The sequence below is a fragment of the Littorina saxatilis genome, linkage group LG11 (genome assembly GCF_037325665.1).
Source record: "Littorina saxatilis isolate snail1 linkage group LG11, US_GU_Lsax_2.0, whole genome shotgun sequence".
Taxonomy (NCBI): Eukaryota; Metazoa; Mollusca; class Gastropoda; order Littorinimorpha; family Littorinidae; genus Littorina; species Littorina saxatilis.
This window is the reverse complement of record NC_090255.1, coordinates 26,280,639-26,301,730: the sequence shown is the minus strand read 5'-3', so window position 1 is coordinate 26,301,730 and position 21,092 is coordinate 26,280,639. Positions and strand designations below refer to the sequence as shown.

At 41.5% G+C, this 21,092-nt stretch overlaps 1 protein-coding gene across 1 annotated transcript in view; it reads left to right on the top strand.

Moving 5' to 3' along the window:
- Positions 1 to 18,890, top strand: part of LOC138980127 (caspase-3-like) — a 36,123-nt gene extending 17,233 nt beyond the window's left edge. The window contains exons 2-6 of the mRNA XM_070352938.1: positions 768 to 827; positions 2,507 to 2,605; positions 2,962 to 3,261; positions 14,261 to 14,438; positions 16,084 to 18,890. Of these exons, the coding sequence (XP_070209039.1) occupies positions 768 to 827; positions 2,507 to 2,605; positions 2,962 to 3,261; positions 14,261 to 14,438; positions 16,084 to 16,219 (773 nt within the window). The 3' untranslated portion in view covers positions 16,220 to 18,890. The remainder of the gene's footprint in view (positions 1 to 767; positions 828 to 2,506; positions 2,606 to 2,961; positions 3,262 to 14,260; positions 14,439 to 16,083) is intronic.
- The last annotated feature ends 2,202 nt before the right edge of the window (positions 18,891 to 21,092 follow it).

The window sequence follows — 21,092 nt, the reverse complement described above, 5'->3', positions numbered from 1 at the left end:
TCTTGAAAATAATAAAAATTGCTTTGAAAATGTATTGTGTACCGCAGTCAGAAGTAATTTATTACTTTTGGGAGTTTAGTAACGTGATATCAGTTTTCAATTGTTCGTTCACTTATATTGCTTTCAGATTTAACACACAAGAAACAGTAGCACGGTTTTCGTTGCGAAAATGTGCATTGGCAGTGCTACGCGATCGAATTGTGTATTATGTACACGCGGTGTTCTTCTGGAAAAGACCGAAGCGACATGTGACGTCAGTCGTTCAGCCCGCGAGCGGTGGGGGGGGGGGGGGGGGTTCACATGGTTTGTTTGTTTGTTTGTTTGTTTCAGACCCACACCCATGTACACACATTTCACATGTAAACCATTTGTCCGCCCCCTGTCGATATTTATCGACTAAGTTCCTTGTCCATCCTACCGTTGGTATCATAACTATTCTTTGAAACGAGGTACTGAATCCGCAAACATGCCATGAACACTGACCTAGAGAGTATGTTCGCCTGCCTTTCTTTTATTTTCACAGAAAGCAAAAATAAGATTGACGTGCATGCAGTCTCGGTCTTACTGAGGCCTGATCTCTAGGGTTGCAGAAAGTACATTTATGGGTAACCTTAACGAGTTCTACAACCTTACTCTTTAAAAGAGCTCTGCATCTTTTCTTGTATTTCTTTTAAATACAACTGGATCTTTGGTATGTTGCTTTTGTGTAGATTGCAGTTTAGATGTTTGTTAAAACTTTGTTATATCTGTTTTGAATGTATTTGCAGGTTGCCAAATAGAATACGAAAACACTAACCAGCTCTACAAAATGTCCTCTAGACCACGAGGTAAGCTAGCTATGCTTTAGCAAATGTAACATTTGTTTTATTTTTAGCCGGAGAGCGATTACTGTAAATAACTTGTATTACAAGTGCATCATTTTACAAGTACTCTTCGCTCCTCATTGTTTCTGTCCACTCGCGTTTTGTTTTTTTACCGATTGCTTCCCTTTATACTATCAAACCCGCAAAGGGCGTCATCGTACGAAAAGAATCCTTCAAAATCTCCAAACCGGAAGGAATCCACACACACACACACACACACTCACACATACACAAACACACATACACACACACACACACACACACGCGCGCGCGCGCGCGCACACGCACACACACACACACACACACACACACACACACACACACACACACACACACACACACACACACACACACGTACGCAGAAGAAAATAATTAAGAAACAAAATAAAGGGGAACAAATCACACGAATATGACACAAGGATATACAACATCACATACATTACACGTTACATATGTGCTCTGATGGGAATTTACTGGAAATATTCAAGGTCTTATGAAAGTGCGCTATGAGAACTCTGTGCTTTGTATCATGAAACAGAGTTAAGATCTAGGATCTGTAACGAAGTCTTCCATCACTGTGATTGTTGGCATTATGACATCAAATACGAAGAAAAGTGCTTTTCCTGTGTATGCAGTGTCATTGGCAACAAATAAATTCTGGAAGAGCGTTGCATACGACGCTGCCAGAATAGGCTAAACTTGATTTAAATATATCTTGTCTTGGATTGAGAACATAAAGCTTCGGTTATGTTATTTGAAATGTTGAGGCAAAGGCACGTGGTGTACGAACGAACACTCACTTTTTGAACTTGAATCTTTTTCTCAATGACGGAATATTGAGGTGTTTTTTTAAATCGCCAAACACAAGAGTGGATTGATTAATTTCTGCGCACGCCTATGTACATTATACTATTGTTTTAGAATATTAGCACTGGCAAAGTCCCAGATTGTCCAACAATATTCCGTGTTGGTCTCTATATTACCTGTCTTGAGTGTTGTTCAATAAATAGTTTATTTCTGTTTAACTGATATATTTTCTTCGACATGGTTTTACACAATGATCGCACTAGATATGCCATAAATACATTATTATCTATGTGTACTCCTAAAGCTTTGTAAATTGACCCCCGAGAGAAAGAGAGAGGGGGGAGAGAGAGAGAGAGAGAGAGAGAGAGAGAGAGAGAGAGATCTGCATGAAGTAACTATAGGTAAAGTTCCGCCCCCTAACCCTTCTATTTTGTTCGTGGTTTTTTTTCTAAAAGACTATCTTATTTTTATTTCCGAAGTCCTTTGACTTTTGTATGTTTGTGTTTAACAGTAGAAATCTTTAACAGCGTTCAAGTATTTGCTTTTCCCTGAACAAACACCCGGTGTACTGGCATAAGGATCACTTTCATAGAAGCTGATTTGAGGGTATTTTAATTGCCTGGGATGGTACAAATTCCGGTTTAAACCGTTGTGAACACGCGAACAGACACCGACAGACAGGCATGACTAATTGGATTCAAATGTAACTGGGAGAATAAGGATGAAAACAAGATCTAATAAGAATTATATGTGTCAGCTGGAACGACTAGGCAACAAATCAGACTTGCAGCAAGCTTTTCTTTCGTGGAAAAAGTTCTTTTGTTTATGTTGTGCAGGACATTGTCTGATAATCAACAACCGAGAGTTCTACAAGGATCCCGAGATACAAGGCGCCATTGAGCTAACCAGCAGACCTGGCACTAACCTTGACCGAGGTTAGAGAATGAGTAACTTCTTTTGTTCTCATGTGATATTTGAGAATCAGTGGTGCGGACTTATTGTATAACATTTGTGTTTGTCCACCATCTGTCTGGTCTTTTCGTTTATAAGTTCACAAACCAGGTTGATCATGATCATTGGAAACTTCCAAATTTTCTTTCAGATGATCATGCATTTTACTTCAACGTGTAGGATGACGTCATATTAGGCTTTTAGATGTACAGTTATTTACATTGGTTTGAGCAGGTCTAAACTATTTCGAACTAAAGTCTACGGGCAGCTGATAATTGCTTCAATTCACCGTAAATGCTGCAATCCCAACGTGAAACAATCTGACTTTTGTTTCTCTCAGATAAACTACTGGTACTGTTTGGTGGACTGGAATTCATTGTCACATGCCGAAACAACCTGACGGATTCTCAAATTCTCCGACAACTGAACGTCACTGCTGATCTGCCTCATGACGACTGCAACATGTTTGTTTGTTGCATCATGTCGCATGGAGCCGAGGGACGAGTGTACGGAGCGAACGGCGTAACAGTTACAATAAGCAGTCTCACAAGACCGTTTACAGCGCAGCTGTGTCCTTCTCTGGCCGGAAAGCCCAAGCTTTTCTTCCTGCAGGCTTGCCAAGGCGTAATGAGACAACAAGGTCAGTGTATGTGGATAATAAGCTCAAATGTGAGGTCTATATTCACCATTAAAAGTAGGATTATGTACAGCACTTTATGTTTTTCTCTTTTCTCTGTGACAGAGTTTTAAATTTATGTTTTCATATGTATAAAAAAAAAAAAAAAAAAAAAAAAAATTTTTTACAGCATTTGTGTTTTTCAAAATATGTTATACACAGTTTTTTGACATAACCAGTTAATCTGATGCAAAAGTGACAAACCTTTTTATACATATAATACAGATTTGTAATTTTAAAATTTTTCTTTGTGTAGAAACGTAAATGTAAAATTCGTCCTTTTCCGCAGTATTTCGTAACAAGAAAGGCGTTTTTATTTTAAAGACTAAGTAATAACAGTCGTCCATTGCGCTTACACAATAAATCGAAAATTTTTAAGTAACTTTTCATTTGATTAATATACTTACCCGAATCACATAAAAGCATTGACGCAGTCTGAATTGCTAAGGTCTGAAAAGGCTACCCGTCTTAAACAATTTTAAAGGGAAGCAACCCAACCACAAAAAGGTAAACATAGCAATGGTAATGACCATATACCCAGGGAGCCACCTCCCGTACCGGGGTATGTGACGTCACTTCCACTGCTACACCACGTGGAATCCTCATTACGGCATTAAAGAAACTAAAAAACCATAAGCGGGGTTGGCGGGAGGGAATACACTATGTGATTCGGGTAAGTATATTAATCAAATGAAAATTTACTTAAAAATGTTCGAATAAATTACATATTCTTACTCCGAATCACATAAAAGCAGATAGCTTCAACAAGGCGGTGGGAATGAAAACCAAACACACTCTTAAAACCTTGCCAAAAACCTGGCCTGCTGCCAAAAGGTCAGTGAGAAAGAAAATCTAACTCACTCTAAACCCTAGCCAGGAACTGGCCCACTGCCAAAAAGGCAGGAAAGGACCTGAGAACCATCTTGATTGACAGCCGATATGTCTCTCAGGCAAAAAGTTGCGAAAGACAACATCAGAGAGCCAGAAATCTGTGCCCAGCACTTCTTCCGATCTGCTGGACCAAACGACCCAGAAAGAGACCCCAGCCTTGGATTAACCCTAGCCGAGTAGGGGGAAAGACAAGCTGCCCCCCCCCCCCCCTTTCTTTTGGAAGGAAATGCCGCCCTAGAAACGATCCGTGCGTAAGGATGTCCACTCAGAACAGTGAAGGACAAACCTCACGGAGACCGTCAGACAATCATGCCAAAGTATGCAACCTTGGGATGGAGTGAAGCCCGAAAGGACTGTGAGATAAAGGTCAGCTCCAGAAAAGAGTGACCAATATCTAACCAAGAAAGAGAGAGAGAGACACCTGCGTACAAGGTACCAGAGCCCACCTCGACAGGAAAATCCCAAAAAAGAGACGTTCGCCAGTAATCCTCTACCAGTCAATGCGAAAGCAGAGAGAGAGGTAATACGAGGAAGTAGATCGCGTCTGACTAACTCTGAAAGACTGAGAGTCAGACGCAGAGATCAACGGGCAAACCCCGTAGTCATAGTTGCCTGTGGTAGAAGGGTGACTGTAAAAGGAAACCCGACCCAAGGGAAGTCGTCCTGATTCACCTCGTGCTAGGACGAGGAAGAAGAGGAAGAGCCCAATCCGAAGTCACAGGAACCGAAAATGCCATAGTCGCCCACGCTAGACAGGAGGCTATAGCACAGGCTAAGGCTGAAAGCCATGAAGCCCGAAGGACAACCATGTACCAAAGTACCAAAAGTACACATGTAAACGTAAGAAACGTAAGTTTCGGCTGTCAAATAAGATGCTGGGCTAAAAGCCCACAGCAAAGAAAAACCGGAACATTAGCTAACCCTCTGCCCAAAAGGAGAGGAGTAGCCAAAAAACCTGAGAGAGGTGTTAAGCTACAAAGAATGACTCCTCAAACATACATTGCCAAAGACAATGCCCCCTCCGGAAAATCTGAATGTTACTTCCGAGGCCAACTCAAGCGCAGCTTAAGTATGGACGAAACACCAGAACGAGTCTGATCGCTAGAGAAAGACAGAGTCAGACTCGGCGAAAGACAAACCAGGACCAAGTCCAGAAGCTTGTGGCAAAAAGTGAGAAAAAACGGGAAAGCCTGAAGCCAGGAGGCCCCACTCAAACGGAAATCGTCCTATCTCATCTCCTGCTTAAGATGAGAATAAAGGAAGAAAGTCGAAGTCCGAAGCCACAAGAAAAAGGAAAGCAACAACCATCACCGCAAACAGGTGGAATGGCTGTTGCACCAGCCGAGGCTAAAAAACCTGGATGCCCGAAGGTCAGCCGTTGTTCCAAAACTCAGACGTACCTATGAAGCGTCTGTGAAAGAAACAACCTCTCCGGTAAAACCGGAAGTGCCACTGTAGCAGCCCGTAGCTGAACTACTGTTACACTAACTGAGGACTGAAGCAGTATACCCGAAGAACAGCGTTAGATCCGACCAGAAGAGACCTCAGCGGGTGCTCGAGCTGATGGGCCTAGATCACTGTTAAAAGATCGGACTGACGCATAAGCAAATATGCACACATAAGATCGATGGGAGTCGCCCGACCTCACCACCCCCACAAACTATTGGCTGTGTACAGAGACCATCCAATGAAAATTGCAAGGAGGAGACCCCACCGCCATCCCAAAGTGGAGGGCGGAGGAGGGGGGGGGTGTTATCGGGGGCACTTCCTTGTGGGGAGAGGCTGCCCTTCTCCCTGCCCGAAAGTGATCTATTTCTCGACAATCGAGAATCAGGCAGAGACTGCCTATTGGCCGCCGGCTTAAATTGTCCAGAGGCATGAGCATGCTTCCTCTGAGGAGGCTAGCTCTGTTCTAACCCTTGTAGAGAGAAGTCAGAGATCTGCTGATCTCTAGTCGACTGAATCTACCTTTCTTTTCTGGTATAAACACCAAAGTTCAAAAAGTAGGTCCCTCTTCCCCGAGCAAAGCCCGAGTGTCTCTCCTAGGCTGCTCAGAGAACTGAGAATGCGAGAGAAACAAGTCCCTCCGACACCTGACTGTAAAGTGAGGTGAAGGGAGGACAGCCCCTTTTTATATTTAGTCAAGTTTTGACTAAATATTTTAACATCGAGGGGGAATCGAAACGAGGGTCGTGGTGTATGTGCGTGTGTCTGTGTGTGTGTGTGTGTGTGTGTGTGTGTGTGTGTGTGTGTGTGTGTAGAGCGATTCAGACTAAACTACTGGACCGATCTTTATGAAATTTGACATGAGAGTTCCTGGGTATGAAATCCCCGAACGTTTTTTTCATTTTTTTGATAAATGTCTTTGATGACGTCATATCCGGCTTTTCGTGAAAGTTGAGGCGGCACTGTCACGCCCTCACTTTTCAACCAAATTGGTTGAAATTTTGGTCAAGTAATCTTCGACGAAGCCCGGACTTCGGTATTGCATTTCAGCTTGGTGACTTAAAAATTAATTAATGACTTTGGTCATTAAAAATCTGAAAATTGTAAAAAAAAATAAAAATTTATAAAACGATCCAAATTTACGTTTATCTTATTCTCCATCATTTGCTGATTCCAAAAACATATAAATATGTTATATTCGGATTAAAAACAAGCTCTGAAAATTAAATATATAAAAATTATTATCAAAATTAAATTGTCCAAATCAATTTAAAAACACTTTCAGCTTATTCCTTGTCGGTTCCTGATTCCAAAAACATATAGATATGATATGTTTGGATTAAAAACACGCTCAGAAAGTCAAAACAAAGAGAGGTACAGAAAAGCGTGCTATCCTTCTTAGCGCAACTACTACCCCGCTCTTCTTGTCAATTTCACTGCCTTTGCCATGAGCGGTGGACTGACGATGCTACGAGTATACGGTCTTGCTGAAAAATGGCATTGCGTTCAGTTTCATTCTGTGAGTTCGACAGCTACTTGACTAAATATTGTATTTTCGCCTTACGCGACTTGTTTGCTCTTCGTTCACCCTAACAGGGCTGACTAAAAGAGTGGAGATGTCATCAGGGTCCTGATACCCGCTAAGTGTGAAAGGTTCAGTGACTCCGGGAAAGAGCGCGAGGGCGCTCTGACGATCATCTCCGACAAAGAGGCAAATTCCAAAAACTGACGTCCAAAATCCTCTAAGTTCCTGCATTACCAGTAAAGGTGTATGCGGAAGAGCAAAGACGCCAGCAAGTTCCGACCCAGCTTCAGAAAAGAGAACTTCTTATAACAAGAAGAAACCAAAACCGAAGCCTGTGTAGCCGAAGACAGCCAAGGCTGAGCGTGTTCCGGAACTGACCCGTGAATAACGAGTAGCAGAACCGGAACCCGTGGATACCACTTCAGGTAGGAGATTGACTAGCCAAAAACCTGCGAAAGGTGGTACCCACATTGAAGGAGACTATTGAACCGGAAGTAAGAAAAAACTCCTCCTTCGCGGAACGGAAGTCCGACATCGCTGAATGCAACCAAAGAGGAAGCCGATGTACTTCCATAAAATATCTGGAAGTAACCTCCGTCGAGACCTCGAGAGAAGCCAAGAGCTTAGACGGAAATCCAGAACATGTCTGATCGTTGGCTAAAGACTGTATAACAGAATAGCCAAGAGAACTGACACGGCCTAAGTCACAGTTGCCAGTAGAACACTACTGAACGGGATGACCGGAAAACCGGAAACCCGTCCACCCGGAAACCGTCCTGTCTCAACCCCTCCCGTAAGAGGGTAAGAAAAAGAGGAGGTAACATCCGAAGCCACCAGGCATAAACAGTAGACGCAACACCCAACCAGTGAAGAGACTACTTGTCACGGCCGAGGCTGAAAGCCTGAATGCCCGTAGGCCAGCAGCTCTTCCTCACTCACTGACATCCCAAAAGGAAGTGTTAGTAAGAAGAACAATGAATCCGGCAAAGCCAGAAACGCAACAGACAAAACCGCACAATGCGGAAGCAAAGGTTGCGTGGACTGAGGCCGGAAGCCCGAACGCCCGTAGGCCAGACAACGGTCAACTCCAGGAAAGAACACACAGTGTAATTACAAAGGAGGACCTATGGTTCCGGTAAACCGGAAGCGCAGCGCCAGCGGCTACCGCCCTTGCACTGAAAACGCCAATGCCCGCAACGGGACAAAGGAGAGATCAAAACAGTGCCGCCGGCGCTGAAAGGGGTGTCGACCCAACACCAGGGTGGTGAAAAGAAGACTGCCCTAACAGCCCATAGGGCGGATGCTGATCCTCGCTCACCAACAATCCGTGAAGGAGTGTCTGTAAGAGGAAAAGCAAATCAGGACTGAGCCGGAAACACACCCGACGTAAACGCACCTTGATGCGGAAACGCAAGGCATGAAGACTGGGGCCGGAAGCCCTGTTGCCCTGATGCCAGTCCACGGTCAACTCCCACCATCACCTCTGAGTGTGAGTGTGCAGGAGGACCTTCGTTTCCGGGAAAACCCGGAAACGCGACTTCCGAAGGAAACCGCCTTTGCTCAGAGTCTACCGCACACGCATTGTACTCCGTCACGGCGGAGGGCTGACCGTGCACCCAAAAGCGGACTCAACCAAATGGGTATTTTTTGAAAGCTTGGGGCCTGCCGAACATAAAAATCGATGTTAACAAGAAATATTCAAGGGCGCACTTTCTCTTTTCAGTCAAAATTCAACTATACCCTGAAGAGTGATGCACGAGCATTTCAGACGCTTGCCTCTGAAAAAAGAAGTTCTCAGCCAAATTACGAACTCAAACTGGTACGTTTTACATATAAATGTGTTAGTTGGTATCTTTTGATTATCACAAAACAATTTGCGACTGCTTTGGCCGAGGATGCTGGTGACAGTATCAATATTATGAACCCTACCCTAAATCCAGGAAAGACGTCGTCCAAAATGTAGGTAAGTTTTGATTAAAAATAAATTCACACAAGACTAGTATTGTTGTTTGGCTTCAATGGATATATTTTCGTCAAGTATGATGTCTTTACATAATATCTGTAAAATATGAATGGATTTGAACCATATACTATGTCACTATGACCTTCCAATCTTCCTAACCCCCAGCCCAGTAAAGCGTGCGAGACGTTTCCTGAACAAATGTCGCTTTGTGGTGCGAGTTCAGTGTGACATGATTAGTTTCCAGAACCCCATTTCTGACTTTCGAAGTTTATCTACATACATTTAGCAATGCACGAGCAAAATATGACAACTTAATGGTGCCTTTTGGTTTAATGCTATGGTAAAAAATCCTAGTGATAGTGTTTACAGCTTGAAACAAAACATAACAGAGGGGAGTAGTCTTCCTCAATCTGGTTCAGAGCATAATGTATTTCTATTTTCAGAGGTAGCATTATTTCTGATAAGAGCTAGAGCCAATATAATGATGCTGAATATTTGAAAAATGAACTTTGTGACTCATCTGAGTAGCAGAAGAGCCTTCGTGATCGTCAGCGTAAGGCTGGCTGTCTTCAAGGCAATTCCTAGATGAACAACTTAACACTGCGTTCGATTATTCGCCCGTTTCTTAAGCTAGAGCTTTGAGATTTTACACGCGTCTAGGGCTACATGAACGCTTTACAATACATACAATATAGTTGACTCTCGCGTTATTTAAAGGTCACAACAAGGTCATTACCAGGCAAAAACGAGGGAAAACCGACGGAAAGTACCATTTTCTGCAACTGTTTGTTAGAAAAAGCTTTCAAATTCAATTATTTTTGGGGGATTAACGCATCTCTAGACATGACAATCATCCGATTATCAGACATCAATTGTGGAGGTCACGACAAGGTCATTACCAGGCAAAAACGAGGGAAAACCGAGGGAAAATACCATTTTCTGCAACTTGTGTGAAAGTAAAAGCTTTCAAACTCCATCTTCTTCTGGTATTGGCGCATCTCTAGGCATGACAATCATCTGATTAACAGTCCTCAATTTTCAAGGTCACAACCAGGTCATTACCAGATAGAACCGAGAGAAAACCGAGAAAAAATACCATTTTCTATAACTTTTTTGTAAGTAAGAGCTTATAAACTCCATCTTCTTCTGGGATTAGCGCTGATTTCAATGACCCTGAAGTCCGAGGAAAGTTTTCTTGGCCCATGCCTAGTTTGAAGGTCATGACAAGGTCAAGTTTACACGTTTTCTATTTGTGTTCGGCTATTTTCTAAGCTAAAGCTGTTGAGGCAGATTCATGACATCTTCCTTCGCCCACAGGGGTTCTAGGGGGGTGGGCGGGGCTGGATGTAATAGGGGTAGAAGAGAAGGGGAGAGAGAAGAAAAAGTCAATGTTAAGGTGTTCATCTACCGATAGCCTTGCGGTCTGCAAGCCTGACTCTGAGGATCACACCGGCTGTCCTGGCACTCAGACGAGTCATAAAGTTGATATATTTTCCGTCGTTTTACCCAGTAATGACCTTGTTGTGTGACCTTTAAATATTACGAGAGTCAACAATATTTGTTTCATGTCTTATAATGCCCTAGACGTGTGTAAAATCCCATCCTTGTCATGACCTTCAAACATTGCATGGGTCAAGAAAACTTTCCAAAGACTTCAGGGTCATTGAAATCAGCGCTAATCCTAGAAGAAGATGGAGTTTATAAGCTCTTACTTACAAAAAAGTTGCAGAAAGTGGTATTTTCCCTCGGTTTTTCCATCGGTTTTATCTGGTAATGACCTTGTTGTGACCTTGAAAATTGAGGACTGTTAATCAGATGATTGTCATGTCTAGAGATGCGCCAATACCAGAAGAAGATGGAGTTTGAAAGCATTTACTTACACACAAGTTGCAGAAAATGGTATTTTCCCTCGGTTTTCCCCGGTAATGACCTTGTCATGACCTCCACAATTCATGACTGTTAATCAGATGATTGTCATGTCTAGAGATGCGCTAATCCCAGGAAACAATTGAATTTGAAAGTTCATTCTTACAAACAGTTGCAGAAAATGGTACTTCCCCTCGGTTTTTCTTCGGTTTTACCTGGTGATGACCTTGTTGTGTGACCTTTAAATATTACGAGAGTCAACAATATTTGCGTTATGTCTCATAAATCCCAAGACGTGTGTAAAGTTGTAATTAAGCTTTAGCTTCGAAAATAGCTGACGTCCAGAAAGTATTTTATTTGACCGTAAAAGATATTCCCAAATAGAAAACGTGTAAATTTGACCTTGTCATGACCTTCAAAGTAGGCATGGGTCAAGAAAACTTTCCTCGGACTTCAGGGTCATTGAAATCAGCGCTAATCCCAGAAGAAGATGGAGTTTATAAGCTCTTACTTACAAAAAAGTTATAGAAAATGGTATTTTCCCTCGGTTTTCTCTCGGTTCTATCTGGTAATGACCTTGTTGTGACCTTGAAAATTGAGGACTGTTAATCAGATGATTGTCATGCCTAGAGATGCGCCAATACCAGAAGAAGATGGAGTTTGAAAGCTTTTACTTTCATACAAGTTGCAGAAAATGGTATTTTCCCTCGGGTTTCCCTCGTTTTTACCCGGTAATGACCTTGTCGTGACCTCCACAATTGATGTCTGATAATCGGATGATTGTCATGTCTAGAGATGCGTTAATCCCAGGAAACAATTGAATTTGAAATCTTTTTCTTGCAAACAGTTGCAGAAAATGGTACTTTCCGTCGGTTTTCCCTCGTTTTTGCCTGGTAATGACCTTGTTGTGACCTTTAAATAACGCGAGAGTCAACTATATTGTATGTATTGTAAAGCGTTCATGTAGCCCTAGACGCGTGTAAAATCTCAAAGCTCTAGCTTAAGAAACGGGCGAATAATCGAACGCAGTGTTAAGTTGTTCATCTAGGAATTGCCTTGAAGACAGCCAGCCTTACGCTGACGATCACGAAGGCTCTTCTGCTACTCAGATGAGTCACAAAGTTCATTTTTCAAATATTCAGCATCATTATATTGGCTCTAGCTCTTATCAGAAATAATGCTACCTCTGAAAATAGAAATACATTATGCTCTGAACCAGATTGAGGAAGACTATTCCCATCTGTTATGTTTTGTTTCAAGCTGTAAACACTATCATTAGCAATTTTACCATAGCATTAAACCAAAAGGCACCATTAAGTTGTCATATTTTGCTCGTGCATTGCTAAATGTATGTAGATAAACTTTGAAAGTCAGAAATGGGGTTCTGGAAACTAATCATGTCACACTGAACTCGCACCACAAAGCGACATTTTTTCAGGAAACGTCTCGCACGCTTTACTGGGCTGGGGGTTAGGAAGATTGGAAGGTCATAGTGACATAGTATATGGTTCAAATCCATTCATATTTTACAGATATCATGTAAAGACATCATACTTGACGAAAATATATCCATTGAAGCCAAACAACAATACTAGTCTTGTGTGAATTTATTTTTAATCAAAACTTACCTACATTTTGGACGACGTCTTTCCTGGATTTAGGGTAGGGTTCATAATAATGATACTGTCACCAGCATCCTCGGCCAAAGCAGTCGCAAATTGTTTTGTGATAATCAAAAGATACCAACTAACACATTTATATGTAAAACGTACCAGTTTGAGTTTGTAATTTAGCTGAGAACTTCTTTTTTCAGAGGCAAGCGTCTGAAATGCTCGTGCATCACTCTTCAGGGTATAGTTGAATTTTGACTGAAAAGAGAAAGTGCGCCCTTGAATATTTCTTGTTAACATCGATTTTTATGTTCGGCAGGCCCCAAGCTTTCAAAAAATACCCATTTGGTTGAGTCCGCTTTTGGGTGCACGGTCAGCCCTCCGCCGTGACGGAGTATTGTGTACTGGACGAAACTGAACAGGAAACGCAACAAACGAAACCGCACCATGATGCGGAAACGAAGGTTGCGATGACTGGGGCCGGAAGCCCTGACGCCCGGAGGCCAGTCCACGGTCAACTCCGGCCACCACCTCTGAGTGTGAGTGTACAGGAGGACCTTCGTTTCCGGGAAAACCCGGAAACGCGACTTCCGAAGGAAACCGCCTTTGCTCAGAGTCTACCGCACACGCATTGTGTACTGGACGAAACTGAACAGGAAAAAGGGAGTGACCCTTGCCAAGTGAGCTCCGTCCCAGCAGGGACCGTCCGGTGGCTTCACTAGAGCCGGTGGACAAGCTCGCATACCTTGTAAGCTTCCAGAGGAAGCAAAAGTAGCAGAAGTTCCGGCATCACCGGATGCCGTCGCAACCGGAAAGGAAACGGAAGCGAACGAGCGAGAAACGCTCACCGCCGGCGGATGTACGAGGCTTGTAGCAGGTGTAGCACGCTTCAATTCCCGCGCACTAAATTGCATATCTCTGGAACAAGAAAGCTCAACAGAGAAGTAACAAGAGACGCTTGCCCGTCTGACGAAACGGACGAGCAAGCCGCAAGTAGAAGAACGACCCCCGACAACGAATGTGCGTCAGGGGAAGAAAAGGTAACAAACATGATAGTGTTAATCTCTTTGTCCGGAAGGACCACTAACACGGGAGGTATAGGAACCGCAGAAGACGATTAAGGCTTAACTTTGCCCTTGACGTCGCCCTTGCCCCGTTTACTACCGTTATCTGCCATGCCGGCCGAAAATACAAATGGCGGCCAACAACAACAACAAGCTACTGACGAAAATTCGCAAGTCCAAAAGGACGGAAAATTATCAATAACAAGTCAAATATTCTTACTAAAAGCAAGACAAAATGGAAAGAGCTCACCAACTACACGGTAGAAGACAAGCAGACGGGTAGGTGGTCGGTGGGAGTAAAAAAAACTCCAACAAACCACACAGAGCCTTCAAAAGACGACCTCTCCTCCAGAGCTGAAAAGTCGTAATGAGGATTTTCACGTGGTGTAGCAGTGGAAGTGACGTCACATACCCCGGTACGGGAGGTGGCTCCCTGGGTATATGGTCATTACCATTGCTATGTTTACCTTTTTGTGGTTGGGTTGCTTCCCTTTAAAATTGTTTAAGACGGGTAGCCTTTTCAGACCTTAGCAATTCAGACTGCGTCAATGCTTTTATGTGATTCGGAGTAAGAATATGTAATTTAATGCCTTTGCAGGGTGTGAGATTGAGGAAGATGCAGCACCGGAAGTTGTTCGCCCCCGGTCTATTCCAAACGAGGCTGACTTCCTGCTTGGCTACTGTACGGCCCCAGGTTACAAGGCATACCGAAACAGCAGGGATGGTTCCTGGTACATCCCCGAGTTATGCGAAGTCCTTGGCAACCACTACGATCAGTACGTTCGTTTCAGTACAAATAATTATGTGTACATGTTCTTCCCTGTTCTCCCGATCACAGTGTTCGTACGTTGTCGCTGCCTTATGTTTCTAATCATCATCTGATTGTTACTTCTGCTTCTATGCCTTCCCATTGTCCTCCTTTCATCCGAATGTGGAGTCACATTGAAAAGAAAAACATCAATGTTCCTTTGGATAAGTCTGGTTTTTAGAAGTGACTGCCACCTTACCACGCAAAGATTGGTTCAAAATAAGTTAACCTTTTCTGGGTCAGTTGTTCGGAATTCCCTTACTCGGACACTTAAAAGCCTTGGTTTAGCAACACATTTCAGACGATTTGTTGCGGCAAACACCAAATTTACACGCAAAGTACACTCTGAAATGTTTGACTATCTTTGGTTTTCAAAACCCCATGTTATCTCATGCAGAGCAACAGCTTTCAACTGATTGCTTTTGGCAAACACCACATTTACACGCAAAGTATATTTTTGGTTTTCAAAACCACATTTTATCTCAAGTATGAGTGCATTATTACCTTGTATTACTAATAAATCATTTCGCCATTATTGAATTGTTCATTGAGTTTACATTTGTAATGATTGTGCTTTTTAACACAGGGCGATTGCTTTAATGAAGTAAATTGTTTGTGTGCACGCAGATTAGCATTTCCGTGTGTATGTCTGTTTGTTTGTTTGTCTGTCCGTTTGGTTTGCGTGTATGTACATATATTAACTGTGTAACTGAAGTAATACCGTATGTGTGTGTGTGTTTTAGATGAAGCAAGGTCAAACTGTAGCAATCGACTTTTGGCTAAGGCCTTTATCTTTACTATTAACAATGAATCAATCTTCTCCTTTTTATTCCACCCTCCTTCCCTCTTCCCCTCCCAATCTATTTCCTTTATTTACTCTCATCTTTCTTGTTATCCTTCATCTCTTTCTCTCCAACACCCCCCTCCCCCATCCCCTACCCCCTTCCTTCACCTTGCAATCCATCTCCTTTATCTACTTCTTCTTGTCGTGTATCTCAATCCATCTCCCTTATCTTTTTAACTCCCCCCCCCCCTCTTCCCCGCCTGCTTCCTTGTCTACTTGTCTATCCACTCACCCTTCCCTCATTTACATTTAGTCATTCCTCCTTGCGTTCCTTCATCTCCTTCTTTTCTCATTTCTTTCGCTCTCCCCTCTTCCTGAAGCTTTTGCCTATCGGATGTTCCCTTTAGACGGGCGAAGTGGCGCAGTGGTAAGACGTCGGTCTCCTAATCGGAAGGTCGTGAGTTCGAATCCCGGCCGCGGCTGCCTGGAGGGTTAAGGGTGGAGATGTTTCCGATCTCCCAGGTCAACTTATGTGCAGACCTGCAAGCACAAGACCAAGTGCGCACGGAAAAGATCCTGTAATTCATGTCAGAATTCGGTGGGTTATAGAAACACGAAAATACCAAGCATGCATCCTCCGAAAGCGGCGTATGGCTTCCTAAATGGCGGGGTAAAAACGGTCATACACGTAAACCTCCACTCTTGCAAAAAACACGAGTGTACGTGGGAGTTTCAGCCCATGAACGCAGAAGAAGAAGAAGAAGGAGAAGGATGTTCCCTTTGTAATTCCAGTGGTGGCGTGCTAGTGAACATTCAGTTTATGTTTCAGCTTGGACATGTTGGAGATCCTGACCAATGTCAACAAAAGGGTTTCGCAGAAGATTGAGTGTGACGGGGAAGACGTGTTTCACCAAATTCCTGCCCCCATGTACACACTGAGGAAGAAACTGGTCTTGGGAAAATAATTGTACAGATTTTGCTTTTTTGATTTAACAGTATTTTCGCTAGCGTCAAGAACGCGTCTGAAGCTGTCTGTGTGTCAGATTCTTTCTTGCCTGAAGCGACTCCTGGACCAGACAGGAAACAAACGGTAAACTTATGATACGTTAAGAATCGAAACACAAGAATGGTAGGTTATTGAAACGTTTAATTTGTGTCACAACAAATTTGTGTTACAAACTCAACATGCCAATAACTTACCATTCTTGTTTTCTATTCTGAATTTTGGAACGTTTGCCGTTGATCTGTTTTTTGATTTGATGATAAGTTGTATATCGTTCTCCATCATTTGTTGTGATTCCAATTAACTCAAATCTGAAATGCACAACTCCTTTTAGTTGTTGATGTTTAATTAAAATAATACTAGACTCCATTGAAAATGTACACTCTCCTGGTTGATTGATTTGGGACACCAGAGCACGTACTGCAGACCTGTCCAACCTTCGACACCCTGAGGCGCCAAACGTGGCCGAGTGAAGTGGAGCTCCGCGAAAAGCTGTGGGGGACAGCGGCATCACTGTGGCTGACTGCAGGATTCGCACTCAACACCGGACTGGACATCTAGACGCATGGCCGGGAAGGCAGAAGAAGAAGAAGAAGAAGAAGACTGATTGGGTTGTTGTTTTTACATTTAGTCAAGTTTTGACAGAATAAAGAGTTAACAGCGTATCATTCATATGAAATTGAAGGGCTCAAAATGGTTGATTTGAACAGTTTTTTGTCCGCTCTAAAGATTTTCTGGTTACAGCAAGTTCTTTGTAGCGAAGGAAAAGTATCAAAACGTGTACATAGTATTTACAAGAGAGGGGGCAAGTTTGGAAACATATTGATGCAAAGAGTCCAGAATCCGTTTTGGAGAGATGTTTTTAAACATTATAAGCATTTTGCATGTAAATGTGTCCCCGTCTCCTTCAATGATTTTGCTTCAGAGCGTCTGTTTTATAATGTAAATATCTGTATAGATGAATAAATAAAAAGGTACTTTCAACAGGAATTGGATGAAAACCGTATTACAACAAACGGTCATTTGATTGGAGCAGATGTTTTAGCCATATCATGATTTTAAATTAAAACATCGAAATGTAAACTTTGTGTTTGTTTTTAGGGCGTTATACGCTCGATTACGAATTACCTAAAAGGATTAGCGTTGAATGCAGATTCCAACAATTTTTTCGTATTGGTGAAGATGCTGTATGGAAACAAATGTCCAAAGGTGGATCAGAACATATTTATACCTTCCTCTTTAAAAAATGATGGCAATTCACAGTGCATGGAAAACCGGTCTAATATATTGAATGTTGATGTGATGATAGAAAAATGTTACTGACATTAATGAGAACTACACAGGACACACACCTGAGATGGTTCAAATACAGAATATCATATAGAATTTTGCCTACCCAGCGCTTGTTATTTGTAATGACAATGTTCTGATACACCTCTCTGCCGTTTTTGTAAGCAGGAAGGAAAACCTCAGAACATTTTTTTTGAGTGTACACGAGTTCATCTTTTTCGTCTGACTTCCCAGAGTGGTTATGTTTACATTGTGTACATCGCAACAACTTGAAACTATCAAAAAAATTATTTGGTTTATTTTCCTTGCTGAACAGTGTATACATAGAGCCAAAATGAACAAGACTGCCCCAACATTTAATGTTTTTGTGAAAATTGTTTAAGACAGTTTTTTGATTGAAAAGTATAACTTTAGTGTAAATAATATTTATGATGATTTTGCAAGAGATTGTTGTTTATATAAACACTTTTGTCCTTGATGCTTAATGAAAATTCAGGAAGCTCTTTTTCCTGACATGTTACCTATAGCAAATATATACATACGGTCTATGCCCATAGTTGTACCCTATATATATATATATATATTGATGCTAGATATTACCTGTGTAGTTAATAGTGTGACCACCGCCCCGCCCCACCGTCTCGTAATGCTACGACTCGTACAAAACTACGTAGGCAGTAATATATTTGGGTCATTTCCTTTCTGCCTGGCGTCGATTCTAAATCTATCGCTCTCTGTTGGACAAGAAAAATCAAATCAACTGAAACGCATGTTCAACATGGTTTATTGTGAGATTGTCTGTGAGCGCATTTTACCAGTTGTGTGATGAATATTTAACAGGTGAAATTCATCACGTCAGGTGAATGATTGGCTGACCCAGGTCACGAGAATACTTCTTCTATCAGGCAAAATCAGACAGGAGCGATCCAGTCTCTGCAGTTGTTCTTGCTAATTCGCGGGGTTGCTTCGATATTTCTTTTGTTCGAAGATATACGGTAATAAAACCGTTATTTCAAATATTCTGACTGTCAAAAAATGATAACAGACGTGTTTAAATAAAAACTGATATCAGCATTCGCCTACCGGTTGTTTTATGTGTTGTTGTTTTAAGATTAAAACTTCGCTGGGATGTTTTTGCGAGCGAAAAAGGGTCAGAATGGATCGCGAAATGACTTTTTTCAACCATGTCTTTGTTTTTGTTTTGCACAGTCGATTTTGTTAAGAACAAATGGAGGCTGCGCTATTTTCTTGTTCAGTTTCATTTGGTTGCTTTTTGTTAAGTATGTTATATTTGCCATTGTTTGTTCAAAGTGTTTGAATCATGGATTACAAAAACAACTAACTATGAGTGCTCTCGGCTTTGCTTGTTGAATACAGAGTTAATTCTCTTGCGTAATAATCTACAGCCGGTGAAAACGTTTGTTTGCTTTTTGTTGTTGAGAGGATACATTTTGTTTGTATAGGCAGTTTGCCCTTTGAAGGGTTTTTCATGAACATATATTAGTCAATGCAATTTGTTTATGCAAACAATATTTACTGTGCTTTTGTAGTTTGCGTAGTTATCTGTGAAGTTCATTTTATCTTATTTTGTTCTTCTTGTTTTGTCTTGGTTTGTGTTTTGTTTAGGCGTGGAGCATCCTTCTTCATTGGTCTTTATTTTATTTTATTTTATTTTTTCCTAATCAAGTTCTTCACTCTCAATCTTAATTTTCTGCATGCAATTTGTATACCATTTTTATTCATCAATTTAGATAATTGAGAACAAAAATGATATCTCCATTAATTTGCTTCTAATAGTTAACTCAATTTCCAACATAATACCCAAATGTAACTTTTTCCATTTTAAACATTATCCTATAGTTACTTTCGTAGTGAACATATAATTATATATTGTAAACATTGTTGTTTTTCATATTCCTTGCATAAAATAACAACATTATACAATTTGTTTGTTTTGTTCGTTAACACTTAATATCCAAATCTTTGGGTTTTTTATAAACAAAACCATTGCATATACCTTCCAATTTTGATTCATTTTTTGACAATAAGTATTTCGTTTCACTTGACAAAATGTAGTTTGGTGCATTATTTTTAATATTTTCTATTGCAAAAAAAAACCGAATGAATTTTCTTTTATTCAACTTAATGCCAATAATTAATCCAATTGCTCTTTTACAGTCCAATAATATATCAAGGGCTGTGCATAACGCGTTGTATGTATTCAAACTGTCAGTGCGGGTTACAACCTTCGTCATTTTTTTCATAACTCTTCAAGAGAATTATTAATCGCACTATTTTCATACAAAAAATCGTTTTAATACAAATAAAAATGTAACATTAAATAAAAAATATTTCTAAGGGAGGCATTTGTGTTATATTATACACTCATATTTGTCTAACATGATTGGTTTTTCGATGAAAAGGGATGGAATGATTAACGAGCAAGGTCAACAATTATACCTTCTCCCAAAGTACGATATATGCAATTGTTGAAGCCAACGTACAACTAGTACCTTAAAGGCATATGTACGCGCTCCCGTGTTTACAAAGTGTAGTTTGCCCATAATCGATGTCAAACGCACCATAAGACCATTACAAGGAACTTAGTCGATAAATATCGACAGGGGGCGGACAAATGGTTTACATGTGAAATGTGTGTATATGGGTGTGGTTCTGAAACAAACAAACCATGTGAACCCCCCCCCCCCCCCCCCCCCCCCATCCCACCGCTCGCGGGCTGAACGACTGGCGTCACATGTCGCTTCGGTCTTTTCCTGAGAAGAACACCGCGTGTACATAATACACAATTCGATCGCGTAGCACTGCCAATGCACATTTTCGCAACGAAAACCGTGCTACTGTTTCTTGTGTGTTAAATCTGAAAGCAATATAAGTGAACGAACAATTGAAAACTGATATCACGTTACTAAACTCCCAAAAGTAATAAATTACTTCTGACTGCGGTACACAATACGGCAGTCACCTCTGCGAATGCTGTCGAAGAATCTAACCGAAAGTAAACATTCTGGGAATCTACGCGCATCGGCCTTGACGCAAGTTCAATACTTAGCCAATGAGCGCGCCGCGGCGAAGTTGGCCGCTGTAAGTCTCGCAGCGCTGGCTGGCTGAGCGAGTTGCGTGTCCATCCTTTTTTGGTCCAAGCCGCACCGTAGACCAAATTAGTAGGTGCTTGATTTTGGTATTTTGATTTTACATAACATTAAACCTTTCTTGGGGTTCATGGTCATGGCAACAGCCATAATACTATTATATCATGTATAATATTACATTTCAGCATATTTGAATTACATGTCATCATACCAAACTGTCATACATTTTTATTCCTACATCATTCTGATTGATCACAACCAAACCTACTATCAGTGGACACATCCAAATGTAAGCGCCTGTTCTTGACAACTTTTAATCGATCTAAAAATAGCAACTTGCTGGGCCCTCTGCCGCCAACAGACACTGTTTGGCCTGTAGGTAAAATGTACAATGTATTTTCTGATTTGTGCACAAAAGCTTTATTTCTTTTTTCT